The sequence below is a fragment of the Rhizomucor pusillus genome (genome assembly GCF_041956525.1).
Source record: "Rhizomucor pusillus strain CBS 183.67 unplaced genomic scaffold VTP01scaffold_15, whole genome shotgun sequence".
Classification (NCBI taxonomy): Eukaryota; Fungi; Mucoromycota; class Mucoromycetes; order Mucorales; family Lichtheimiaceae; genus Rhizomucor; species Rhizomucor pusillus.
In genome coordinates, this window is record NW_027192157.1 from 288644 (window position 1) to 309739 (window position 21096).

Consider the following 21096-nt stretch of genomic DNA (forward strand, 5'->3'; position numbering starts at 1 on the left):
GTTTCCACGGCCTGTTATCCAATGATAAGTAATTGCTACCGCTGCGAAAGTTGAGTGAGGGTTGCCATATCATCACTGCACGCTGAGTCTCAACGAACCACTTTTTTATTTCTCGTTTCTTTTGCATACCACGTTCCACTCTTTAAGCCAGTGCGTGTTGCGTCCTGCCGTGATGGCCGGCCCCTTCATAAGCGAACGTCCCACCGATGGCGAGACAAATTCGCTCATCGGCGTTGTGCTCTCGATTTGCGGCAATGTAAAGCTTGAACAGGGGAAGAAAAAATAGCAGCACAGTTTGTTCACGACCGTCGTATCCTAGATACTTATTTCGTTTGCATTGAATATTCAAAAATTGGCAGTAAGTCGAAGAATCACACTGTATCTTTCCCATCATATATTTATCTGGACTGTTCCATTCAAGCATAATCGAATAACGAGACGAAGCAGCTCCGTTACAAGCAGTTGCTCTACTTCCAGCGACAGCACCCAAGTAGGGAAACCGGTGGATAAACTCAATAATAAATTTAAGGACGATACTCTTTATCTTCGCTCCAAGCTCTGGTGGCTCGGTATCTTTCTGATGGCTTTGGGAGAAATTGGAAATTTTATGGGTAAGAAGAACAAGGCGTTACTGTGCAGATGTCGCCGGACTACTGACGCAATTTGATGCACAGGATACGGCTACGCTCCAGCATCGATCATTGCCCCATTGGGAACCATGACGCTAGTCTCCAACACGATCCTCGCACCGATGCTGCTAGACGAGACATTTAGGAAACAGGATTTTGTAGGTGTCTTGCTGGCTATTCTCGGAGCGGTCATAGTCGTTTCTTCCGCCAAGAACCAAGAACCGTCGGTAAGAATATCATCAACGTTTGGCAGCTTGACATATTGCATACATTGATACATACATGTGTATACAAACAAAGCTATCACCAGAGCTGGTCACTTTGGCGTTAATGCAAATGAGGGCCGTTATCTTTTACATTGTCACAATCAGTCTTATTCTATTTCTGACTGCCTTGTCGTCTCGATGCGGCCCAAAGAATATTCTCATCGACCTTGGACTCGTTGCCCTTTATGGTATTGCCGACACGGAACATGTTTGCCTTGTGCGTACTAATTTTATCTCTATAGGTGCTTACACCGTCATTGCCACCAAAAGTCTCTCATCTATGCTCAATCTCACGCTATACAAATTATTCACGTATGCTTCACATGGTATATTTTCAATGATATTTCAATGGCTGAATGATGGCTTGTAGTTATCCCATATCATACATTTTAATCATCGTCCTCGTCTTCACGGCCATCATGCAAATCAAATATCTAAGCAAGGCAATGCAACGATTCGACTCAACTGCTGTCATCCCAACGCAATTTGTACTCTTCACACTATCGGCTATCACTGGAAGTGCTGTAATCTACAGAGATTTTGATGATTTGCGTCTTATGAGGTATGCGCGAGGATAAAAGTGCCATCATTCCATCTGACATTTAATGCAATAGATTCGTACTCGGTTGCTTTGTCGAGTTCTTTGGTATCTTTTTGATCACCTTGAATCGAGATAGCAATGACCACGGCACAACAGTCATGGATACTCCAGATTCAGCAGCTGCATACTCGAGCAATTTGCGGTCTGTAGACCATAGCTCGATTGCTATGCCCGACACTTGTTCCTCCAGCATACCACATGAGCACCCACCCAATGAGACGACGCCCCTCTTCCATAATGATGGCGAAGTAGTAGTAGGAGGTCATCACCGACTGTCGAAGCGGAGGAGCTCCATATTTTACGGCATCTCCGTCCATTCGCAGTTAGCAGGCGGCGGTATGGGCGATGATGATCTACGCAGTATATCCGAGTCCTCGTTATACCACCAAAACCGATAATCAAACACGACAACAATGATAACGAGCAATGATTGATACCTGTACAAGATTGAATAGTTTTTAATACTCTTCTCCAGTAATTGACAGCACATACACACACTCTCTCACTCACATTAAACTTATATACTTTTCTTTCGCGCTGATCCATTTTTATCGCCCTTTTTCCTCTTTTATTCAAGTCCCTGACTTGGCACGAATGTTCGTCGCATAATGCTGCAATTGAGACCACTTGATGGACATGCCTTTGATGTTGGCCAGTTCCGGCGTCTGGCAGAGATCGACCAGAGCCAAGGTTGGCAAAGTCGTTGCGCGTATATCTACTGTTTTAGATCTCTAACAAAAGATTCAATACCAAAACAGATTGGTCGAGTATACTTGTCGATCAGCCAACGACACCGCCGCCGCCTACACTTCAGCAATTACTTCCAGAGACGCACGTCAGCGTGATCGATCGAGTGATCCAACTTGAAGACAGCGACGGTTCAGTGTCAGAGTTTCAGCCAGCAACACCTTCAGCAGCAGTGACACCACCACCGCCGCCGTCTGTGCGACCTCTCTCGCCTCTGCAGAGTCCACCGCTACCAAAACAAACGGAATCACAGAAAAGTATATGGGAGCAAGCAGCAGAAGCACGAAAATCAGAAGAAAATGAAGGAATCAAGAAAGCAATATATTCATGGGACGCCTCTAGTCTGCAGCAAACGCCGTTCCTGACCGAATTACCTGCTTCTTACTATGATACCATTCTGGAAAGGTACCACACCGCCAACAATCAATTGTGACAACGTTTATCTAAAGTTGGAAACATCTAGTCATTTGCAAGATGGATGGTTGGTCGAAAAGGAACTGTTCTTTCACAGTATCGTTCATGCAATATTGGGGATACCGTCAATGTGCTTTAAATGGGACGAAAAATCCAGAAGGTTGCAGCCAAGATGGACTGGGATGCGTATTTCCGGAGTTAGCAACACGGCAGTGGAAAGGTTACTATTCCTCTAGATATGTGGCACCGTTATACTTTGCGCTGACATTTCTTCGCCAAAAGTGCTGTGGATTCATTACTCATGTTTGGCACGCGTCTAATACGGCTTGACAGAATGACGCGTGTTTGCAAATCCAATCCTGGGTAAAAGTTACGCACACATATTTTCTACAAAGACGCTAACGTTACATCCTTGCTTTCAGATTGTTTGGGTCAGTTGGCGTCGCTTTTGCGTGTTGTCTGGTAGAATGGGTGGCATATATTCAGCATATGCTTTACGAGGAATTCATTCGGCAGCAGCAACAAGAGATGACGTTAATGCGTATACACCAACATGTTTCACGCTTGGATGCAGTTCTCACGAAAATAGCTAGCCTCATATATCTGGATGATCTATCTGATAAAGTAAGTTAAACGTAATCTATATTTTAATCAGTATACGTTAATGGTTGAGAATTTCCAAGGATAAGAGCAACCTTTCTTCGGATGTGATAAGCAGCATCCAAGTCTACGGGTTTTATATACCGCATGGAAGTAACCTACTGGCAATGTTGTGTGACCAAGTACAGCAACATGACATGACTGTTTCGGGAATGACGGATACATTCTACAACGACCTGTGCCTGGCGCTCTTATTCCATTCTAGTACACCGTATATGAGCATGCTTAGTTCCTGGCTAGGATTGCATATAGACGCCACTAGATGCGGAAATGGTGTGGATAGCAGCAATACGTCTCTTGTAGATCCGTATGCTGAATTTTTTGTGCGACCGTCTAGTAGCATACCTGGGCGATTCAAGGTAAGCTGGGTGCTGTGAAGAAGATTAACAAGGTCGTTTAGCGCTTATGCATCGTCGTTACTCTCTCCGGTAGCTTCGCAGACAAATGATACCTGAATGGTTCGTGGATAACCACTTGGCAGAATCGATATTTCGCACAGGGAACGCCCTGCAACTCTTAAAACGATATCGGCCGGAACATCCTTTGTGCAAAGCAAATCAGTTCGAACTCGGTCTAGGATGGTCAGCGACTGAAAAGGAAGCTAGCGATTACATGTCCAGGTTGCAATCATTTGTCGAAATGGTCCGACAATACAACATCGGAAGCAATGAACAAGAGGTATAATATCCGCACTATCAGTGGAGTTTGATCAGAAGATTAAAGCTTATTGATGATCCTCACAGGGACTGTCTCTTGATGCTCGCCCTGGAGATGCGTCGGACGCGGATATGATGGAAATAGTAGGAGAAGAACAACAAAGTCTCGAAGAAATGCAGCCACCACGTCTTCAACCACTGGACACCATCGATCTGGCGGGCGAATTAATCTATACCTTGCAAGAACTTTTGAATCACCATCATCAGAGCATATTGACAGGAAGCAGCACCGGTGCTGCTGCTTCTGATCACTATATACCCATCATTAATATCATCAAATACCACAGCATCCAACGGCCGCTGCAAATCTGGTGCCCTCTTGTCAACGAATCCGTCATGCATTTATTCTTCAACCATTTCCATATCAAAGACCACTTTAGCATACTTTACAATTTCTTCCTACTGGGCGACGAAGTGTTTCGCTCAGGTTTGACGAAGGCTCTTTTATCAACCGACGACAACAACGACGGCCGATCGGTCGTCGCAGGGATCAGTCTGAAAGAACACTGCTGGCCGCCAAAAGCTTCTGATCTGACCATGGCATTGCGAGTGACGGTGCTGGAAAGTATGAGTCTGCTGCCAGGAGAAACTCGGTCCAGGCTTTGTGCTGCGTGGGACGGAGATATGGATATTGATGACCTAATTACATTTGGTGTGCGTGATTCCAACAAGCAAGACAATTCTTCGGGCAACGTGCTAGGTAAGCTGTTGCGCTTTATTCTCTCTCCTTACCAGGCCATTTATTTACACACACGCATTTGTGCGACAACAGACATTGGTGCTCTTGACTTCTTATATCTGGTTTACCGAGCACCTCACCCCTTGGATCTCGTTATCACAAGACCTGTTTTGGAAAAGCTCAACCGTCTATTTTCGTTCCTGCTGCAAATCATTCGTATCAACGCGGCAGCTAAGAGCATCTATGGATCATCACGGTGTCCGCGTGATCTAAGCACAGCACGTTTCCGGGTTGGCCAGTTTGTAGCAGCGTTAAGCAACTATGTGTTCGGAACAGCCATTGAGGCGACGTGGAACACGTTTGTGAAACGCATGAACGATTATTCCAACGATTCCTTTTTCAAGTCGATGGATTTGGTCACGTTCAGCGAGTACCTCGAGCATATTTTTGATCGGATGCTGTTCCAATGTTTCCTCAAGCAGAACCAGCGGCCGATAAAGATGACTTTGAACCGTGTGCTGGAAGACGTGCTCGCCTTTGTTGTTGCCCTGGAAACCGGGCGGCCGCATGCAGACTGCGTGCAGGCATTTAAAAAGTTTGCGAAGCATGAACAGCAGTTTGCGCAAATTTTGAGCAAGCTGCATGACAAAGGCGTTGGCAGACTTGGCAATGTGATGAACTCGTTGCATGATACCGGCAGCTCAGGCATATTCGGCGACATTCACGAACGGAGCGAGGCAAAGTATGGCCACGGAGCTTTTGTCCAAGATCTCTTGACCAGATTAGATGTTAACAATTATTTTTCAAGTACATAAAGTGTAATAAATATACAAAAGGGTTTATAGGTCGAGCTTTACTTTAGAGTAAACAAGTATTACAGTTAATAAGGTAGCAGTGTATATGTGCGTGTTCCTCCAATGGGATTGATGGCATTAGTTTGTCGAAAATATAGCGTAGTACATGTAGTAGTTTCGTGAGATATTTGCTTGTTGCCAGGCAACCATGATGGTGACATAAAATTAGCGTTGAATAAAATTAAGCGGTAGTAATGTGTAAAAGGTAATGGTGTAATAGCAGTAGGCAAAGTGTAACGTGGCGTCCAGGGGGATATTTTACATGGCACCACCGACACCAATCTTGTTCGGCCGTCGAAGCAGACGCCGTGCCAAGCTTCTCATCCGTGTACTGACTAAATTGGAAATTCAGAATGCGTGAGTCGGTTTTTGATCCGATTATGGCGACAAAAGCAATCAATCAAACAATTACCACGACGATGGTTATGTGTTCGATCTGAATCGGTATCAAGTTCGTCGTCAAAGACTTGATCCGGAATGTAGTGGACAGACGGTGGATCAGTGGAAAACGAGACACTGCGACGGCCCTCCTCTGATACCGGCCTGCTGCTGCTGCATGTGGTTTTTCGATCCGGCAATGGACTGGAGGCTGCAGGCGAAGCAATTGGGGTCTGGTACCATAGATCGAGTACTGGTATGTTATCATACAGCGACGGGCGCCTATCGGTTTCTTGAGGGATCATGGTTTGAAGAAGGAGGAGGATAAAGAGAGAAAGAAAGCTGCTGCAAAAAAATGAAACATGCTGGATCGGAGTTTTGCCTGAAAACGTTGGACGTGTGTGGTGCCACAATCACACCAGCTGTGTCGCGATCTGGGCGATAGGTGACACGAGCAGTTACTTTTTTCTCTAAAGAATTTGGAGCTAGGTAACACCCAGTTACTACTAACTCCAAACCCCCCCAGCCAGAAATGCGTTGCATTGACGTATGTATATCGAGCACTTTTCATGTTTGTTATTTTACATTCGACAAACATTATTTCAGCAGCAAATGTCACAATATATACAATGCTGTCTTGAGAACTGCTGACGTCGAAAAAGAAATCCTTTGTATCTCTGAAGCAATTCTATGTACGAGAAGGGATGGCAGTTCTAACAAACTCTAGGAGACAAAAGGCAGCTTAAGTGTAGGAAAAAACAAAGAAAAGGGGCACTCCGCATTCTCTCGTTCATCTTGAAAAATGGCAGCCCTTCCTGTCCGTTCTCCGTTCTTCTCCCTTTCCCCTCATTCTCTTGCTCTTCTTTCTCTCTCTCTCTTCTCTTTTTTCCTTTTCTCTCTGTCACTTTGCTTAACAAAGTATTAATCCTTTTACAGTATGTAGTCATGCCCCCGTAACTATGCAGTGACAACGATGTCTAATTAATTCCTGTTACATACCTATACAGTGGAGTCTGCAAATAACGCGTCTTCAGGTGTACGTAAGAAAGAAGCAAAAATTAAGGAAGCTGTGGAAGGGAGATAAGAAAGTTTTTATGCTAACTGCAGAAACTTGTATTTTTTATTCTTTCTTTGCACGCTGTATAGACTACAGTAGTTCGCAAGAAACTCCAAGGATATGTGGGTTTTGCAAACCTGCCCAACCAAGTCCACCGCAAGTCAGTCAAGAAAGGCTTCCAATTCACTTGCATGGTTGTTGGTATGTTGTTGTATACAAGGAGAGAGAAAGAGAGAGGGGAGGGGTAGAATTCCTTTTTCTTCCAATGTCTGGCTGGGCTGACTGGCATTCCTTTTCTTTCAAGGTGAATCTGGACTTGGAAAGTCTACGCTCGTCAACACTCTGTTCAACACACAGCTCTATCCGCCCAAAGAAAATGTGGAATTGACGCACGAAGTGCCTCAGACTGTAGAAATTCAATCCACAACTGCAGATTTGGAGGAAAATGGCGTCAAACTGAGACTGACTGTCGTCGATACGCCTGGATTTGGCGATTTTGTAAACAATGAAGACAGGTGAGGATGAAACCAATATAAAAAAATCAGTTGCAAAGCAAACTAAATGACGAAATAATAACAAATACATAAACATTAGCTGGAGACCGATTCTTGAAGACATCGAGTCTCGCTTTGATGCGTATCTTGAGCAAGAGAATCGTGTTAATCGCAATCGAATGGTCGACAACCGCATCCATGCATGCCTGTACTTCATCATGCCAACAGGTCACGCTTTGAAACCGCTTGACATCGAATTCATGCGACGGTTGCACACCCGCGTCAATCTGATACCCGTGATTGCAAAAGCGGATACCTTGACAGAAGAGGAAGTGGCAGCTTTCAAGCAACGTATTTTGGCAGATATCAAGCACCATCAGATCCAGATCTACCAGGCTCCTATCTACGAATACGACGAAAAGGAAACGATCATGGAGAACCGCGAGATCATGTCCAAGATTCCCTTTGCAGTCGTAGGTTCTGACAAGGAGTTTGAGCTGGAAGATGGACGTATTGTCCGCGGCAGAAAGTATCCGTGGGGCGTCATTGAAGTCGACAACGAAGAGCACTGTGATTTTGTAAAGTTGCGACAGATGCTTATCAGGCAGGTGTAACGTCCCAAACTATCTACATTGCAGGTTTTTGGTAACTTTTTTTTTGCAGAACTCATATGGAAGAGCTCAAGGAGCATACCAACAATGTGCTCTATGAAAATTACCGCACGGAGAAGCTCAAGGCGATGGGCATACAGCAAGATAACAGTGTGTTCATCGAAGTCAAGTAAGCGTTTAGAATGCATTTGTGCCTATGTTCACTTGCTAACTGCTATTCCTCAATAAACAAGCCCGCAACAAAAGATGGAAGAGGAACGCATTGCCCACGAGCAAAAACTCGCAAAGATGGAGGCAGAGATGCGGGCCATCTTTGAAGCCAAGGTGCGCGAGAAGGAAGCTAAACTCAAACAGTCTGAAGAAGAGGTAAAACATCTACCCCCAACTATTCGGTATCCATTAGCTGATCGATGGCTCCTCGCAGCTTTACGCCTGTCACAGACAAATGAAGGAAGCACTGGAGAAGCAACGCCTGGAGCTTGAAGAGAAAAGGCGTCGCTTGGAAAGTGGCAGACCATTGACACCCGACAAAAGTAGACGCAAGGGTTTCCCATTCAACAAGTAGTAGTAATGGCTAGTTTTTACCCGCTCGGTTGGTCCTTTTTTTCCCACCGTAATACTTTCTTCTTTTGTTTTTGTGTCTTTCCTACTCCAACCCAAATAGTATAGTCTACTGTTGTTTTAATCGGAGGTGATATGATTTCGGTCTACAAGCAAGTTTTAATGATTAATCTTCCTGTAAGGACAGATATCGTGCCCAGCAGTTTACCTCACAAATTGATCGAATCCATGCTTGCTCATTGAGAAACCAAAACCGCTGTCCTTGGCTCCAACCCACGCCAGTGCAGGATCAATGTAGTCGCAGCGGTTCATGAACCAGGTTCCACATTCCACTTGGTTCCCAATCTCTACTGCCTTTTCAGCGCTGCTTGTCCAGATACTTGCCGTTAATCCGTAGCATGAGTCGTTCATGAGTTTGATCGCTTCTTCGTCGGACTTTACAGGTACGACAGCGAGCACTGGTCCAAATGTCTAAAGAGACCAATTACAGTGTTATCAATAAAGTTTTTTCAGGCAGCTCGTTCTACTTGCCTCATCCTGCATCACCTCCATATCTTGTGTAACGTTCGTCAGGATTTGAGGACCCACAAATGTGGTGCCAGCCTTGTCAGCAGGGAAGTATTTAGCAGTATCGATCAAGAGCTTTGCGCCTTTGCGAGCTACGGGTGCGAGTATACGATTGGTATTAACAAGAAGCTGTCCCTGAGTGCAGTTTCAAACTCACCGGCATCCTCAAGCTGCGCGCGCACTTTATCGGCAAATCGCAAATGGGCCATAGGGCCGAGAGTTGTCTCCGGATCATTAGGGTGGCCCAACACGTATTTCTAACCAGCAAGTTGGATTGGGTGGTTTCAGCATCCTCGTTAACGTGATCGACTATCCCAACGATTACCTGCGTCAGCGCTACTGCTTTTTCAATGAACTCATCGTAAACATCCACGTGTACGTAGCAACGCTCAATGGAGCAGCAGCATTGACCCGAGTTGAAGAATGCGCCATCCACGATATTCTCTACAGCATAGTTGATATTGGCATCGGGTAAAACGTATGCTGGATCTTTGCCTCCCAGCTCCATGCCGAGACCAATGAGTCGCTCGCTGTCGCCAATCGCCTTTCGTATCTTCTTTCCTACTGCCACGCTACCGGTGAAGCTGACGTATTGTATTCCAGGGTGGCGTACCAGGTGATCGGCGCCCGCATCATCGACGTGTATCGCCTGTATTGCGTCTACTGGCACGCCGGCCTCACGCAGCACCTCCACAAACAAATCTGCGCACTTGGGCGTCTGCGGCGACTGCTTCAGCAACACAGGATTGCCTGCCAGCAACGCTGGAATGACACTGTTCACTGTATATACAAACAAACACACGTTAGCGCCTAGTCAAAGGATACATACGGGAAATGGTTTACCCATTGTCAGATAAGGGTAGTTCCAGGCAGCAATGATAAACACTGGACCAAGTGGTTCCTTGCGAAGGTATCGTCGAACGTTTGGACCGTCCTCTATGACTTCGTCGGCTAAACTGGAATCGGCTACAGAGATCATGTAATTAGCGCGTTCAAGGACACCCTTGACTTCTCCCGCGCCGTATCGTTTCGGTCGGCCCATCTGCGACGCGATCGTCTCGGCAACATCGTCCTTTCTCTGCTCAAACAACTCGCAGAAACGATAGAGGATCTTTTGCTTCTCGGTGACAGGTACGGATCTCCACGTTTTGAAAGCAGCAGCAGCCTTTTCAACCGCCGCGTCGATCTCAGCATTAGCTAATAAGCTGATCTCGAAAAGCGGCTCTTGGTTTACGGGTGATACAACAGTTAACGTCTTTGCCGACATTGAGAAGAGAAGCGTAAAAGGAAAAAAAGAGGAGAGAAAAAGAATCCAGAGAGACAGTACCAGGAAATACGGCAAAGAGCGTGAGAAAGCTTGATAAAGTTCACGACAGTGACGTGATTTTTTCTTCTGAGTGTGTGCATTTCGAGAACCAGGGATTTAAGAAATCCATTTCGCGCTAAACGAAAATCACTAGGCCATGCCAAAAAAGACAATGTCGTTCCAGATCTTCTTGTCCTTCTCTTTCTTTTTTTCCCTTTTCACTCCTTTTACTTGCTAGCTGCTACATGGCGACGCTCGACCGTCTATTCAATAAGCGGCTGCTCGTCGTTGTTCTGTGCACCGTGTTCCTCATCTCGCTGGCATCGTTGCTATCCAGCATATTCCCCATGGAAACTGGCAACTGGTCGCTCGACTCGTTCCGCGAGGGCGAACTCGCTTCTGACGACACTCTTTCTTCACCTCCTCCTATCGCCTCTTCTGGAGCCAAAGCAGCGCCTGCTCCTGCATCTCAAGAACAAACCGAAAGCGAACCTGATGTCCCCGCAGATGACCTCGTCGAAGTAAAAACGGCCCCGACAAAAGCGGAAGATTGGAAGCCGAAACATTTCGACCCGCCAAGCAGCGACGTCATGAAAGCTATCGAGGACAATTTATTGATTTACAAAAAGGACAAGATCCTTTTGACAGCTGTGGCGAATGCTGGCATGGGTGACTATACGCTTAACTGGATTGAGTCGCTGAAACGAACAGACTTGGACAGCAAATTTTTGGTATTTGCCATCGACGATGGCATGGTCGACTTGATGAAGCAGCACGGCTACGGTGACCATGTTATCAAGATTCCAGACGACTGGTTCCATCAGAAGCTTGATAGTGGATTCTCAAAGTGGCTCGACAAATCCTACACACCAATCACCCATGGTAAAACCCTGGTCGTCGAACGTCTCTTGTACCTCGACGTTACAGTCTGGTTCTCCGACGTCGACATCGTCTTCACTTCCAAGGGTATCTACGAGTACTTGACCGAGAAACTCACCGCCCGCGGCACCAAGACACAGCTTTTGATCAGCCAGGAAACTGAGCAAAAGATCTTGAACTCCGGTTTCTATATCATGCGACCTACTACAATGAACAAGCGCATTTTGGCCGATACCATCATGATCCAGGATAACGAACCAGAGGTAACCCAGCAACGTGCCATGAACCGTGTCGTGGACGAGTTGGACCTGTCGTACCAGACCAGCAACATTGCTTTGTTGGATCTCTTCTTGTTCCCACACGGTAGAATGTACTTTGAACGCAACACTCCTACAAAGTACGGCGTGGAACCTATGATGGTGCATGCAAACTGGCGCGTGGGCGATAAGAAGAAAGAATCGCTGCAGAAAGCTGGTTTGTGGTACATTGAGTAATTTTCCCGTTTCGTTATTGCCTTGAATGTGCATTCCTTCTCTGCTACTCTACTCCCATCCCAAAAACACGACCTCATTCTTGTCAAACTATTCCTTCATGCGCTTCTTCTTCTTCTATTTCCATTCGACGCAAATCACGCTCCGTGTATATCATATACGCATATTGTACTTTTTTTTCTTTCGCCTCATCTCCGTGTTTTCTTCACGGACGTTATAAATTGTTGACAAACATGTTTCTCTTTTGAAAAAACAATATCTCAGAATGCTTATCTAGTTACTGTGTTGTCTTAAACGCTGGAGGAAGTTAAAATGCTTTATTTGGAAATTATCACGCTGAGAATGCTGCGCTGCAGATCATTTACTGCATGAAGACAATGCAGATAGTGCCAAGTGTCTTGTCGACTACGTGCCTCCTAAAATCCTGCAAATAGACAATCAATCTGCCGCAAAATGTCACTTCAATTACCGTGGACATGTTGTGATGACCAAGACACGATACAAGCATAACTTTAGGATGCTTTGAAGGACGCTAACATTCAGATCAGCTTCTTTGCAATGCTTGTGAAAGTGCTGCTCATGGGCCCAATCCATTGTTGTCAACTCTAGAGAGAGCGCTTTCATGCGTCAGGAAATGTGCCCTGTTCTTACCTTTCCAGCCCTACTTGACGCTGACGGATCCAATAAGACGATTTAATGTATAACAGAGTTGTGTTCGAGGGGCTGGAACCAGCAGTTATCCATATCAGTCGTGCGCATCCAAATTTTTTTTCGAGAAGCAGAAAAAAGAACGCGCTACAGAATGCTGGTTCACATTTTAGCGACTCCTGGAGAATAAAGCATGAGAATGGGGCACGGTGCTCAGAGGCATCAATTTTGCGCAGAACATTGTTTAATGCGGGTACACAGATGGAAATAAAGGAGAAGAGTTGTAATAATTTGATACAAAAATGAGACATAGCCAATAGCCCGTGAAAATGTTATGTTCATCATATTCCATCATATTCCTGGATGGCATAACCCATTAATCTGATGATGGGATTTGGTACGTCGCGTCCTTAATGCCGCTAGTATCATGTCACTGTATCAATAGTAGGGAATCATCGCATTCCGTCCAAGATTGGTTGTGTCAGTAACGAGATCAAATCACATTTTTGTGTATTGTATACGGTATAGTGGAATATAGCAACCTGAATCTTCTAAGGAATTTTCTTTGTGGTTTCAACGCAATGGATAGACTGGAACAATAATGTTATCGTGGTAACCAAACAGGATCTCCAATAATGAGAAATATGTAGAGGTTCCGGAGCGAGACAGACTTCTTTGCAAATCTATGCGTCCTCGAGCGGTGCCATGGTTGCATAGACCCCTTTGCTCTTATTGTCAATCCTCTCTGGAGAGCGCTTCAATGTGCCTGGAGATATACTTTCCAACCCCAAAATCCTCGTTGATTTTCGTGCGACGTGCACAGACCAGCCTATGCATTAATTTAGATACCGATGTACCCGTTGGCCTGGCATGGTTTTTTGCCATTCATTTTCCTTTTTCGTATGATCGTATCCATGAAAGCAACAGAAAGAGTCTGGAACCAAGATCTCTGTATGTGTTTTCTGAGCGATATTGTTGTAGAATAATGCGAGCCAAGTGAAAGCATGTGTGTATTGCAAATTCAAACGATAGTCGATCTCTGTGAATATGAAAGGGCTTGCACACAATATCGTCAGTCGATCTGCTATTTCACTCTCCACATGTTCTGAAAAGCTCTTTACATTGTATACTCTTTATCAATCGAACAGAACCTGTGCATAAAATCGGTTGATTTTGGTCTCCCGAAACTCCTTCTTGCACCGTGTTTCCCACAATGTCATTGACCGATCACGCTGAATCTTCCGATCTTCCAGACTATGACGAAATCGAACCGAACATACCTTGGATCGTGGATTCTACAGAACCTGCCACCACTGTTTCCGATACTTTACTCATCGCGAGTCCCTCGAATGTCAACAACGTAAAAGCTGCTGTTCCTGATTACGAGCGAGTGGTTCAGCTGCAAACACTGCAAAGTGAAGTCTTCACTGAGACTCGCGAAGCACAGCAGACAGTTCGAGACGCTCGACGAGAAAGTGCAACTGTGATTGATCTTAACAGCTCTGGAGAAGAGTATGATGAAACAGACTTTGAAGAAGACGCAAAGTATACGCCGCAGCTTGATATCGATGACACTGATGCAAACGATGTAGCAGATGATTCCAAGCACGAGTCTAGCAAGGATGCTTTTACGGCATTGATCGATATCCAACCGGAACGCGGTCATTCTACCGTTAACACCTCATCCAGCGCTATGCACAGCAACAGCAGCTGCTGCAGCGGCACCGCCATCTTTATACGGCATCGCCAAGATCATGAATGTTTGGGTTGGACTAATCTACTTGATGATATCAAGGAATGCCGGCTAGGCCGGTGCTACATGTTTGGTCGATGTCCGTACTGTCAAGCAAGAAACGATAAAGGACCTGTGAGTACGAAGACCATCCGCCTGGCTGACAAGAAAATACCAGGTCTTCTACAAGGTACATGCAAACGTCTTATTACAGCCTATGAAGCTTAGTTTTACTAACACTTTTGATTTTGATAGGCCCACTTGGTATCAGGATGAGCATTGTGGCCGATTATTCAGGAACCAAAATATCGTTCCCTACAGGAAAGAGGCAGAAGAAGAAGCCTGCCTCAGTCGTAATCACAGGCACAGAGACACAGAGACGGTTAGCCATGAGAGCAATGATCAACATTGTAAGTGGGACCCTCCTGATATAGCAGTACATGAATTACAATTAACGCAAATTACACAGGTAAGAGAATTTGGCTGGCCAGGCGAACGATATGTTATGATGAAGTTCAAAGGAGCATCATTTAAGGATACCTATCGACGCAAGTGCAACGAGCTCTTGCGCCACATATCTGCAGAACACATCCATAACTTTGAAAGGCTACATGTTACGCTTGGACAGGCTTCAACGGATGTTGACCCAGCTGTGTATTATGACTATTTTAAGACGACAGTCTTCCCAATCCTGCAACAACTGGTCAAAAAGCACAAGGAACCTTTCAGTTTCCGCACGGGAAACTCGGAGGATAGGGGTAATATTCCTGTAACTTGTATATGTCTTTACATTCTAATGCTTTTTTTTTTAAGAACGAATCATCTACCCGGATGATAGGGATTTCTTTGGTAAGATGTTCGTTGTAGCCGTTCTACTTTGCAGCCAATGTTCAATTTCATTTTATAGTCCAGGTGCACGAAGAGCTTTTCTTCCTTGGCGCCGTCGTAAAACAAAAGTACAGGGTATTGTGCGAAATGAGTAATACCAAACAAGAAAATCATACTAACATTTAACTTCTAGCCGCATATGACACTCGCATCGCCGAATGCCCGAGCAAATCTGGCAAAGTACATTCCTGGACTCGTATTCGAGGGGCTGAAACCATCAGCCATTCACATCAGCCGAGCTCACCCAATGTGTTTTGATTGCCAGGCAAAAGAACGAATCACTGAATGCTGGTTCTATTTCTAGTAGTATTTAGCAAACAATAAAGCATGGGACAGGCCAGGAAGAATCATTGTGGTGCTGAGAGACATCATCTTTTGTGCACAGAAGAATGTGTGTTGTAGAAACTTGATGCAAAGGCATAATGACATGAATATTAAGTTCATTATATTAACATATCGACGGGATATATTGAAATGACCAGAAACCATTCACTTGAGTGGCAGCTACGCATCGATCCTAGCAGCTTTTGCAAAAATTTACATCTTGGTATCCTTTAATGAATTTAATGTGTTTGTCTACAATTTACAGATACGCAATGAATTGGCAACGTACTGACTTGATGCCTCTGATACGATTTCAATCTGGAAAGGATAGTTTCTTCCTGATTCAAGAAAGAAAAATAAAACGATAGAAAAGGGGAAGGAGAAGAAAATCACAGTAAATGATGTGACGGACGTTGCAAAATGCTGGAAACATCATTTTTGAGTCAACTTTATGTACTAGACATTTACAACATAATATCGACAAGAGCTGGGCATGCAGCCTTGGCTATGCGAAGCACGTGTTCTTTCGTGACTTGTTCACAATGACTAAAGTTGATGGTATGCAACCGTCGACACTTGTACATTGCAAGGTCTGCGACCGTCGCATCCCTGAGGGTCCGACAGCATGAGATCTCGAGCTCCTCGAGCGTCTTGTGGCACTGTTCGAGGAGATAGTTGAAAACATGGCGTTGGATAAACTGGTTACGGATAACGACCTTGCGCAGAATAGATGGATGTGCTTGCCAACCTATGGTTAACAGCGAGGACGAAAACGGCGATGCGTACGCCAGTGTAGAGTCCATCAAGTAAACATCCTTTGCGGGGCTGTATGCAAACGATTTCAGAACAGCGCAGTAAGTAAAGCAAGCACGCAGCATAGCGAGCAATGTGACCTTGCAGTCGTATGCAGTGAGGCTCTGGAGCTCTGGGCAACGATACAGGATCCATATGACCATGTACACCGTAGCACCCTTAACGTGCGAGATATCCAGGTCCTGGATGTATGTCCGCGTTAACGGCTGGTTGACAAGCGATTGCAGCGATTTATCGCCCATCGAGTCCAGAGTTATCTGCAGCCTGTCTCCATCGACCGTGTTTTCGACAAACTCGCCCGTAAACGTGCAGTGATCCAGTCGCACGACCTTTAATGCTCGGCAGTGGCATGCGGCTACAATTATGTTTTGCACCGGTATCTTGGAGCCGGACATGACGAGCGTGTGGAGGCAAGCATTGAGCGGCGAACAGCAGATTGTTCTCGACAGGATGGGTATTGCTAACTTATTGTTGCTGCTGCCACCGCCAGAAATGTCTGCGTGTAGCAAAATGTCAGTGTGTCCTGATGATGGATACATAGTAGATCACAAATAAAGTTACCAAGACACAAGGATCGATTTGTATTGCACATATTCGCCACCGTCTTTAAGGACTCTGCATTGTCTACGCTTAGTCGTGAAACCTTTCTACAGGCATAGCCACTGAATCTGGCGCAGGTGGAGTAATCCTTGACTGCATGGCCTGACAGATCAAGGTTCCTCCAGATACTTGGATTGGTTTCAATGATCACCTTGAAGTATCTGCAAACCCTGCGAGAGCGATCAACGGTTGAGATCGGAAGATGCTTGAATATCTCAACCAATATCTCGATAGGACATTGCCACAGCGGCGATGTATGCTCTCGCCGTTGTTGTTGTTGTTGTTGTTGTTGTTGTTGTCGTCGTTGCTTTCGCCGTGTTTGTTGCAGCATATTTGTGTCTGTTTGGATCGATCTGTTGAGTAAAGTCATTGGGACAAAACAAAAAAAAGAAGCAAATTTGGTACTGCAAAACAAACAAGACAAAATGCTTGTACATCTATGCCAAAGCGTAGATCCGAGGGAAAATTGCGGATGTTTGTTTATTTGCCGAGACATCTTAGCTCATCCAGAGTCTTTTCGACTTCTCCCAGACATACAGGCGGTTTAATATCTAAATCGAGAAACAAGCCCAGTAGATGCGCGGGTATCAATAGTAGGGAATCGTCATCGATATCATTGTAGACGACGTTGTTGCTCTGATTTTGATCAGTGTTACCGTTGGTATCTTCATTCTCGTTCTCGCTTTCTCGTTCGTTCTCTTTGCCATATTCATCACTCTGTTCATTTTCTATCTCATTGTCCTTTTCATTATCTTTGTTTTTCTGTTCTTGATGGGCGTCTGCGTGGATAGTAATATCGGATGGCTCTCGTTTTAAAAGTGGTTCCAGCTGTTCAATGAGAATACCGCGTGCCGCTTCAAGATCTTTAGGTTCTTGCTTGGCACTGTACTCTGCTTCGACTTGGATGGAATATTCCTTCTGTCGTTCTTGGATAGCCTTTTTGCGTTCTCTGCGTATTTGCTCGAGCTGTTCGTATTCTTGCTTGTAACGCCGACTCTTTTCCATCCGCGCTTCAAGCAACTTTGCATACTCTGCATCTAATAAGGCTTGCACTTGATCGATTGAAGATTCATTTGTTCCACTTTGTAATACTGACGGCTTAGACATCGATTCAGTTCATTCAAATTTTTAATTATATACTTACTTTTGTTGATGGGTTACTGGTGTCTTTTCGAAGTATCGTTAAAATAAGCATTTTCTTGTCTAGTCAGCATGCGCGTACCAATAATATCAACCCACCGTAGATTTCTTCGATTCGAGTTCTTGCTAAACATATCATACTTAGCAAGCACGACAAGACGACGGACACTGCTCACGTACCTTTTGCCGTTGGTATCGTGCAATGTTCTCGTAAATCGCTTGAATGGTAACGTTGTAGCTGGCATCCGCTTCAGATCGCTGGGTAATCATGACTCGATGAAGCTCGGAAAGCGGCGAAGAAATGGGCGCGACGCTGGTGCTGGTGCTGGTGCTCATCGTGTCTCCTTTCTTCTTTGCTCCTCCTCGCTTTTTGTCGCAACGTTCTGCATGGAAAGCACGCGGTCCAGAAACATTCAAACTACGATTCAGCTCATCATGCATAGATATTATGGCGTCGCGTCGTTTAGACATGTATATCATCCTCAAAAAGACAACAAAGCGTCCACAACATGATTGTCAAGAGCAATGACCGTTGCAGCTTGGGAAGGTAAAAATACAAGAGGGGACTGATTTTTAATTATACTCAAAACATACAAACAACGCTTATTGCTCTATTCTTTCTTTGCAGACTTTTCAGTTACTGAAAACTTTCGACCGTGGATTTTCTTGTGCACAAAAGCGCCTATGCATAGGTGGAGGAGGGAGTGGATTTGTCAACGATGATATAAGAAAAGGTGGAGACGGAACAAAGATGCCTTACCAAATTCATACACGCCAATGCAAACGTTGCCGCAGAACATGAAGAGCATGGCTCTTGCGTAATGCGATAGCTGAGCCAAGAACGGATAAGGCCAGAACCCATTGCGAGAAAAGCAGTACCATGTCCAGAAGAAATAGACGAGGCTAAAAATGTATATAATAGCGACGTGCTGCTTTGATCGCTGGAATTCGATGTCGAAAATCAAAAAGTCGGCCCAAAGTACGACTGCCGGCCAAAAATGAAGTGACATGTCCGGTACAAGTGGAAGCATGAACGGTGTCTCTTGGTGAGCCAGCATGTCTCGGCTGTAGAAAATCATGGGCCAATACAGTAGCGTGATAAGTCCCTCCAGCTATTGAATAAGATGTTACTATGATCTCGCTCAGAGAAATGCCTGTAATAATAACTTGCCGGTGTAGCAACATAGACAACCGTCTTGTGTAATCCTAACATGGCAGCACCGTCAGGTTACTACTGACTTTGAAAAGCTCAAGGTTCTCCTCCATTGTTCTCACCTGTAAGGAACCCCGGAACTAGGGATCGCAACACCTTGAGTGCAAATGACAATGTGGCCATTGTGAGTCCTATCATTGTCAAAAACTTTTTCAATGCTTTGGTTAGCTCCTCTTTAGTCGACAGCCCGCTTCAGGGAGAACCGTACCTGGAAAATGCCACCAAAGCCGGGAGCTGGAGGAAGAGCATTAATAACGAACGAGAACCCGTAAATGTTTGATGCCAATCCGATCGTGTTCAAGCCGAATCGTAGCCATTCTTTTGTTGTATTGGATGACATGTTGAGGAAGGAAAAAGCAAACGAAAAAAGAGAAAAACGGGCTTTGTTTCTTTTAGCAGAAAACTTTATTGCGTTTTTTGTTACAATCGTACGGTGCAAACGCCGAAGTTCGTTCGGGCCTCATGAATTTGTTTGAAGATAATGTGCCAGATAGGCAAAGACTCGTAAAGAGAGAGATTCAAGTTAGCAAAGTTGTGCTTTATTGCTACCAGAGCGGGTGTTTATATGTTTTGGAATTTCTAGCGCAGTGTCGCTTCAATCTATGGTTTTAGGAAACGATTTGAATCTTAAGATGGTGTAGAAACTAGCCTATCCTTTACCGTATCAGAATCATTGTTGCTTTGTGGTTTACCTGATCAAACAGCTGTAGAATATCGGTGATATAAGGCTAATATAAAGGCAAAAGAGACGAAGATAAAAAAGATGACGCATCCAAGTTGTGAAAGATCTGTCTTTATTCGCTTTGCGGCCGCCTTTTATACTTTTCGCAGATTCTACATTATCCAATAGAAAGTACGAGTTCAAGGGGTTTCTTTTCAGATGGATTGGAGCCAAGTGGTTTTCGGTCAGATGAATCAGCGTAACCTGTTTCCATTTTCGTATCAGTGATCAAAAGACGAGATCTCAAGGTCTTGCAAGCTTATGAAAGGATAATGCAATATATTGGATAAAAAGGATACAATAGCTATTGATAAAAAGAAAAATAAAGATAAGATGCATTTGATATTGATAAATGTCTAATTTATATGTTTGGATTAAAGACAGCCGGCACAACGATGGTCTCGAGTGAGGCGCATGTTTACTCATAGTGTGCACACATTAGCATAGTGCAAGATATTGTTATTTATAAGATGGTTTCTTATTTGCTATCTTTTATTCAGCGGTCACAGAAAGGGAAGACGTGCAACAATGGCAGCACTAACGTTCAGCCAAGAAGCATGCCGAACGCGGGAATCATCCAAGAAGCCTTGCAGCGACTATTGTATCTAACTTTATCAATGCAATCTATCCAAATATAAGAAACATGCAACCAGAATAGAGAAGTACGGATGCATTAGCTCGGGCTGAACCTTGTTGAAATGCCTTGTCGCAGACTAACAGATAAAAGATCTAAATCGTTTACTCAGCTTACAGCGACCGCCTTTTATACCTCTTGAAAGTTAACATGTTAAGGGGGCCCAGTGCGCGTGTAATCTTGACAGAAAAAGGGAATCCACCTGAATGTCTGTGCAGGTCTTGAAGGTACTTTTTTTTGATGATTCACCAATAAGCGAGTCGAGATAATGCAGAAAAGTAGTATGTATATGTCGAATAAACTGTTGATATTGGGTGAAAGATATTTGTATGATTAAAACATGAAGGGTGGCACCATTGATAGCAAGCCTATACAATAGACCTATTTAATATGACTCTGGATATAATGAACATGGAAATATAATTGACCCAAGTGAAACTTTTGCAGATCTTGCAGAGTCCTTGGAACTTTTT

The 21096-nt window shown here is 44.6% G+C and overlaps 11 protein-coding genes across 11 annotated transcripts; 6 read left to right on the forward strand and 5 right to left on the reverse strand.

Annotated features, from left to right (window-relative positions):
• Window positions 1-172: 172 nt before the first annotated feature.
• Window positions 173-1894, forward strand: VTP01DRAFT_3083 (uncharacterized protein; the record flags this gene model as incomplete). The annotated part of the gene is made up of 8 exons (XM_069381615.1): window positions 173-256; window positions 320-358; window positions 422-611; window positions 675-856; window positions 930-1083; window positions 1138-1207; window positions 1266-1457; window positions 1510-1894. The coding sequence occupies 8 exons, from the start codon at window positions 173-175 to the stop codon at window positions 1892-1894; spliced, it is 1296 nt and encodes a 431-aa protein (XP_069236730.1).
• Window positions 1895-2104: 210 nt separating this feature from the next.
• Window positions 2105-5527, forward strand: VTP01DRAFT_3084 (uncharacterized protein; the record flags this gene model as incomplete). The annotated part of the gene is made up of 9 exons (XM_069381616.1): window positions 2105-2186; window positions 2255-2648; window positions 2707-2877; window positions 2940-3020; window positions 3080-3281; window positions 3341-3676; window positions 3750-3995; window positions 4061-4733; window positions 4806-5527. 9 exons carry the CDS (start codon window positions 2105-2107, stop codon window positions 5525-5527), a joined length of 2907 nt encoding a protein of 968 aa, XP_069236731.1.
• A 297-nt stretch (window positions 5528-5824) lies between these two features.
• VTP01DRAFT_3085 (uncharacterized protein) lies at window positions 5825-6249 on the reverse strand (the record flags this gene model as incomplete). Its single annotated transcript, XM_069381617.1, has 2 exons — window positions 5825-5901; window positions 5979-6249. The coding sequence occupies 2 exons, from the start codon at window positions 6247-6249 to the stop codon at window positions 5825-5827; spliced, it is 348 nt and encodes a 115-aa protein (XP_069236732.1).
• A 943-nt stretch (window positions 6250-7192) lies between these two features.
• VTP01DRAFT_3086 (uncharacterized protein) lies at window positions 7193-8671 on the forward strand (the record flags this gene model as incomplete). The annotated part of the gene is made up of 6 exons (XM_069381618.1): window positions 7193-7202; window positions 7306-7516; window positions 7596-8099; window positions 8159-8275; window positions 8340-8472; window positions 8531-8671. 6 exons carry the CDS (start codon window positions 7193-7195, stop codon window positions 8669-8671), a joined length of 1116 nt encoding a protein of 371 aa, XP_069236733.1.
• A 105-nt stretch (window positions 8672-8776) lies between these two features.
• Window positions 8777-10501, reverse strand: VTP01DRAFT_3087 (uncharacterized protein; the record flags this gene model as incomplete). Its single annotated transcript, XM_069381619.1, has 6 exons — window positions 8777-8813; window positions 8876-9138; window positions 9199-9326; window positions 9392-9491; window positions 9560-10014; window positions 10078-10501. The coding sequence occupies 6 exons, from the start codon at window positions 10499-10501 to the stop codon at window positions 8777-8779; spliced, it is 1407 nt and encodes a 468-aa protein (XP_069236734.1).
• A 284-nt stretch (window positions 10502-10785) lies between these two features.
• On the forward strand, window positions 10786-11913 carry VTP01DRAFT_3088 (uncharacterized protein; the record flags this gene model as incomplete). Its single annotated transcript, XM_069381620.1, has 1 exon — window positions 10786-11913. One exon carries the CDS (start codon window positions 10786-10788, stop codon window positions 11911-11913), a length of 1128 nt encoding a protein of 375 aa, XP_069236735.1.
• A 25-nt stretch (window positions 11914-11938) lies between these two features.
• VTP01DRAFT_3089 (uncharacterized protein) lies at window positions 11939-12436 on the forward strand (the record flags this gene model as incomplete). Its single annotated transcript, XM_069381621.1, has 2 exons — window positions 11939-12056; window positions 12267-12436. 2 exons carry the CDS (start codon window positions 11939-11941, stop codon window positions 12434-12436), a joined length of 288 nt encoding a protein of 95 aa, XP_069236736.1.
• A 1335-nt stretch (window positions 12437-13771) lies between these two features.
• On the forward strand, window positions 13772-15482 carry VTP01DRAFT_3090 (uncharacterized protein; the record flags this gene model as incomplete). The annotated part of the gene is made up of 6 exons (XM_069381623.1): window positions 13772-14480; window positions 14546-14700; window positions 14760-15048; window positions 15104-15139; window positions 15198-15253; window positions 15312-15482. 6 exons carry the CDS (start codon window positions 13772-13774, stop codon window positions 15480-15482), a joined length of 1416 nt encoding a protein of 471 aa, XP_069236737.1.
• A 484-nt stretch (window positions 15483-15966) lies between these two features.
• VTP01DRAFT_3091 (uncharacterized protein) lies at window positions 15967-17285 on the reverse strand (the record flags this gene model as incomplete). Its single annotated transcript, XM_069381624.1, has 2 exons — window positions 15967-16811; window positions 16877-17285. 2 exons carry the CDS (start codon window positions 17283-17285, stop codon window positions 15967-15969), a joined length of 1254 nt encoding a protein of 417 aa, XP_069236738.1.
• Window positions 17286-17395: 110 nt separating this feature from the next.
• On the reverse strand, window positions 17396-18496 carry VTP01DRAFT_3092 (uncharacterized protein; the record flags this gene model as incomplete). Its single annotated transcript, XM_069381625.1, has 4 exons — window positions 17396-17996; window positions 18060-18082; window positions 18155-18181; window positions 18236-18496. The coding sequence occupies 4 exons, from the start codon at window positions 18494-18496 to the stop codon at window positions 17396-17398; spliced, it is 912 nt and encodes a 303-aa protein (XP_069236739.1).
• Window positions 18497-18666: 170 nt separating this feature from the next.
• VTP01DRAFT_3093 (uncharacterized protein) lies at window positions 18667-19608 on the reverse strand (the record flags this gene model as incomplete). Its single annotated transcript, XM_069381626.1, has 5 exons — window positions 18667-18737; window positions 18816-19167; window positions 19227-19261; window positions 19331-19415; window positions 19477-19608. 5 exons carry the CDS (start codon window positions 19606-19608, stop codon window positions 18667-18669), a joined length of 675 nt encoding a protein of 224 aa, XP_069236740.1.
• Window positions 19609-21096: the final 1488 nt, after the last annotated feature.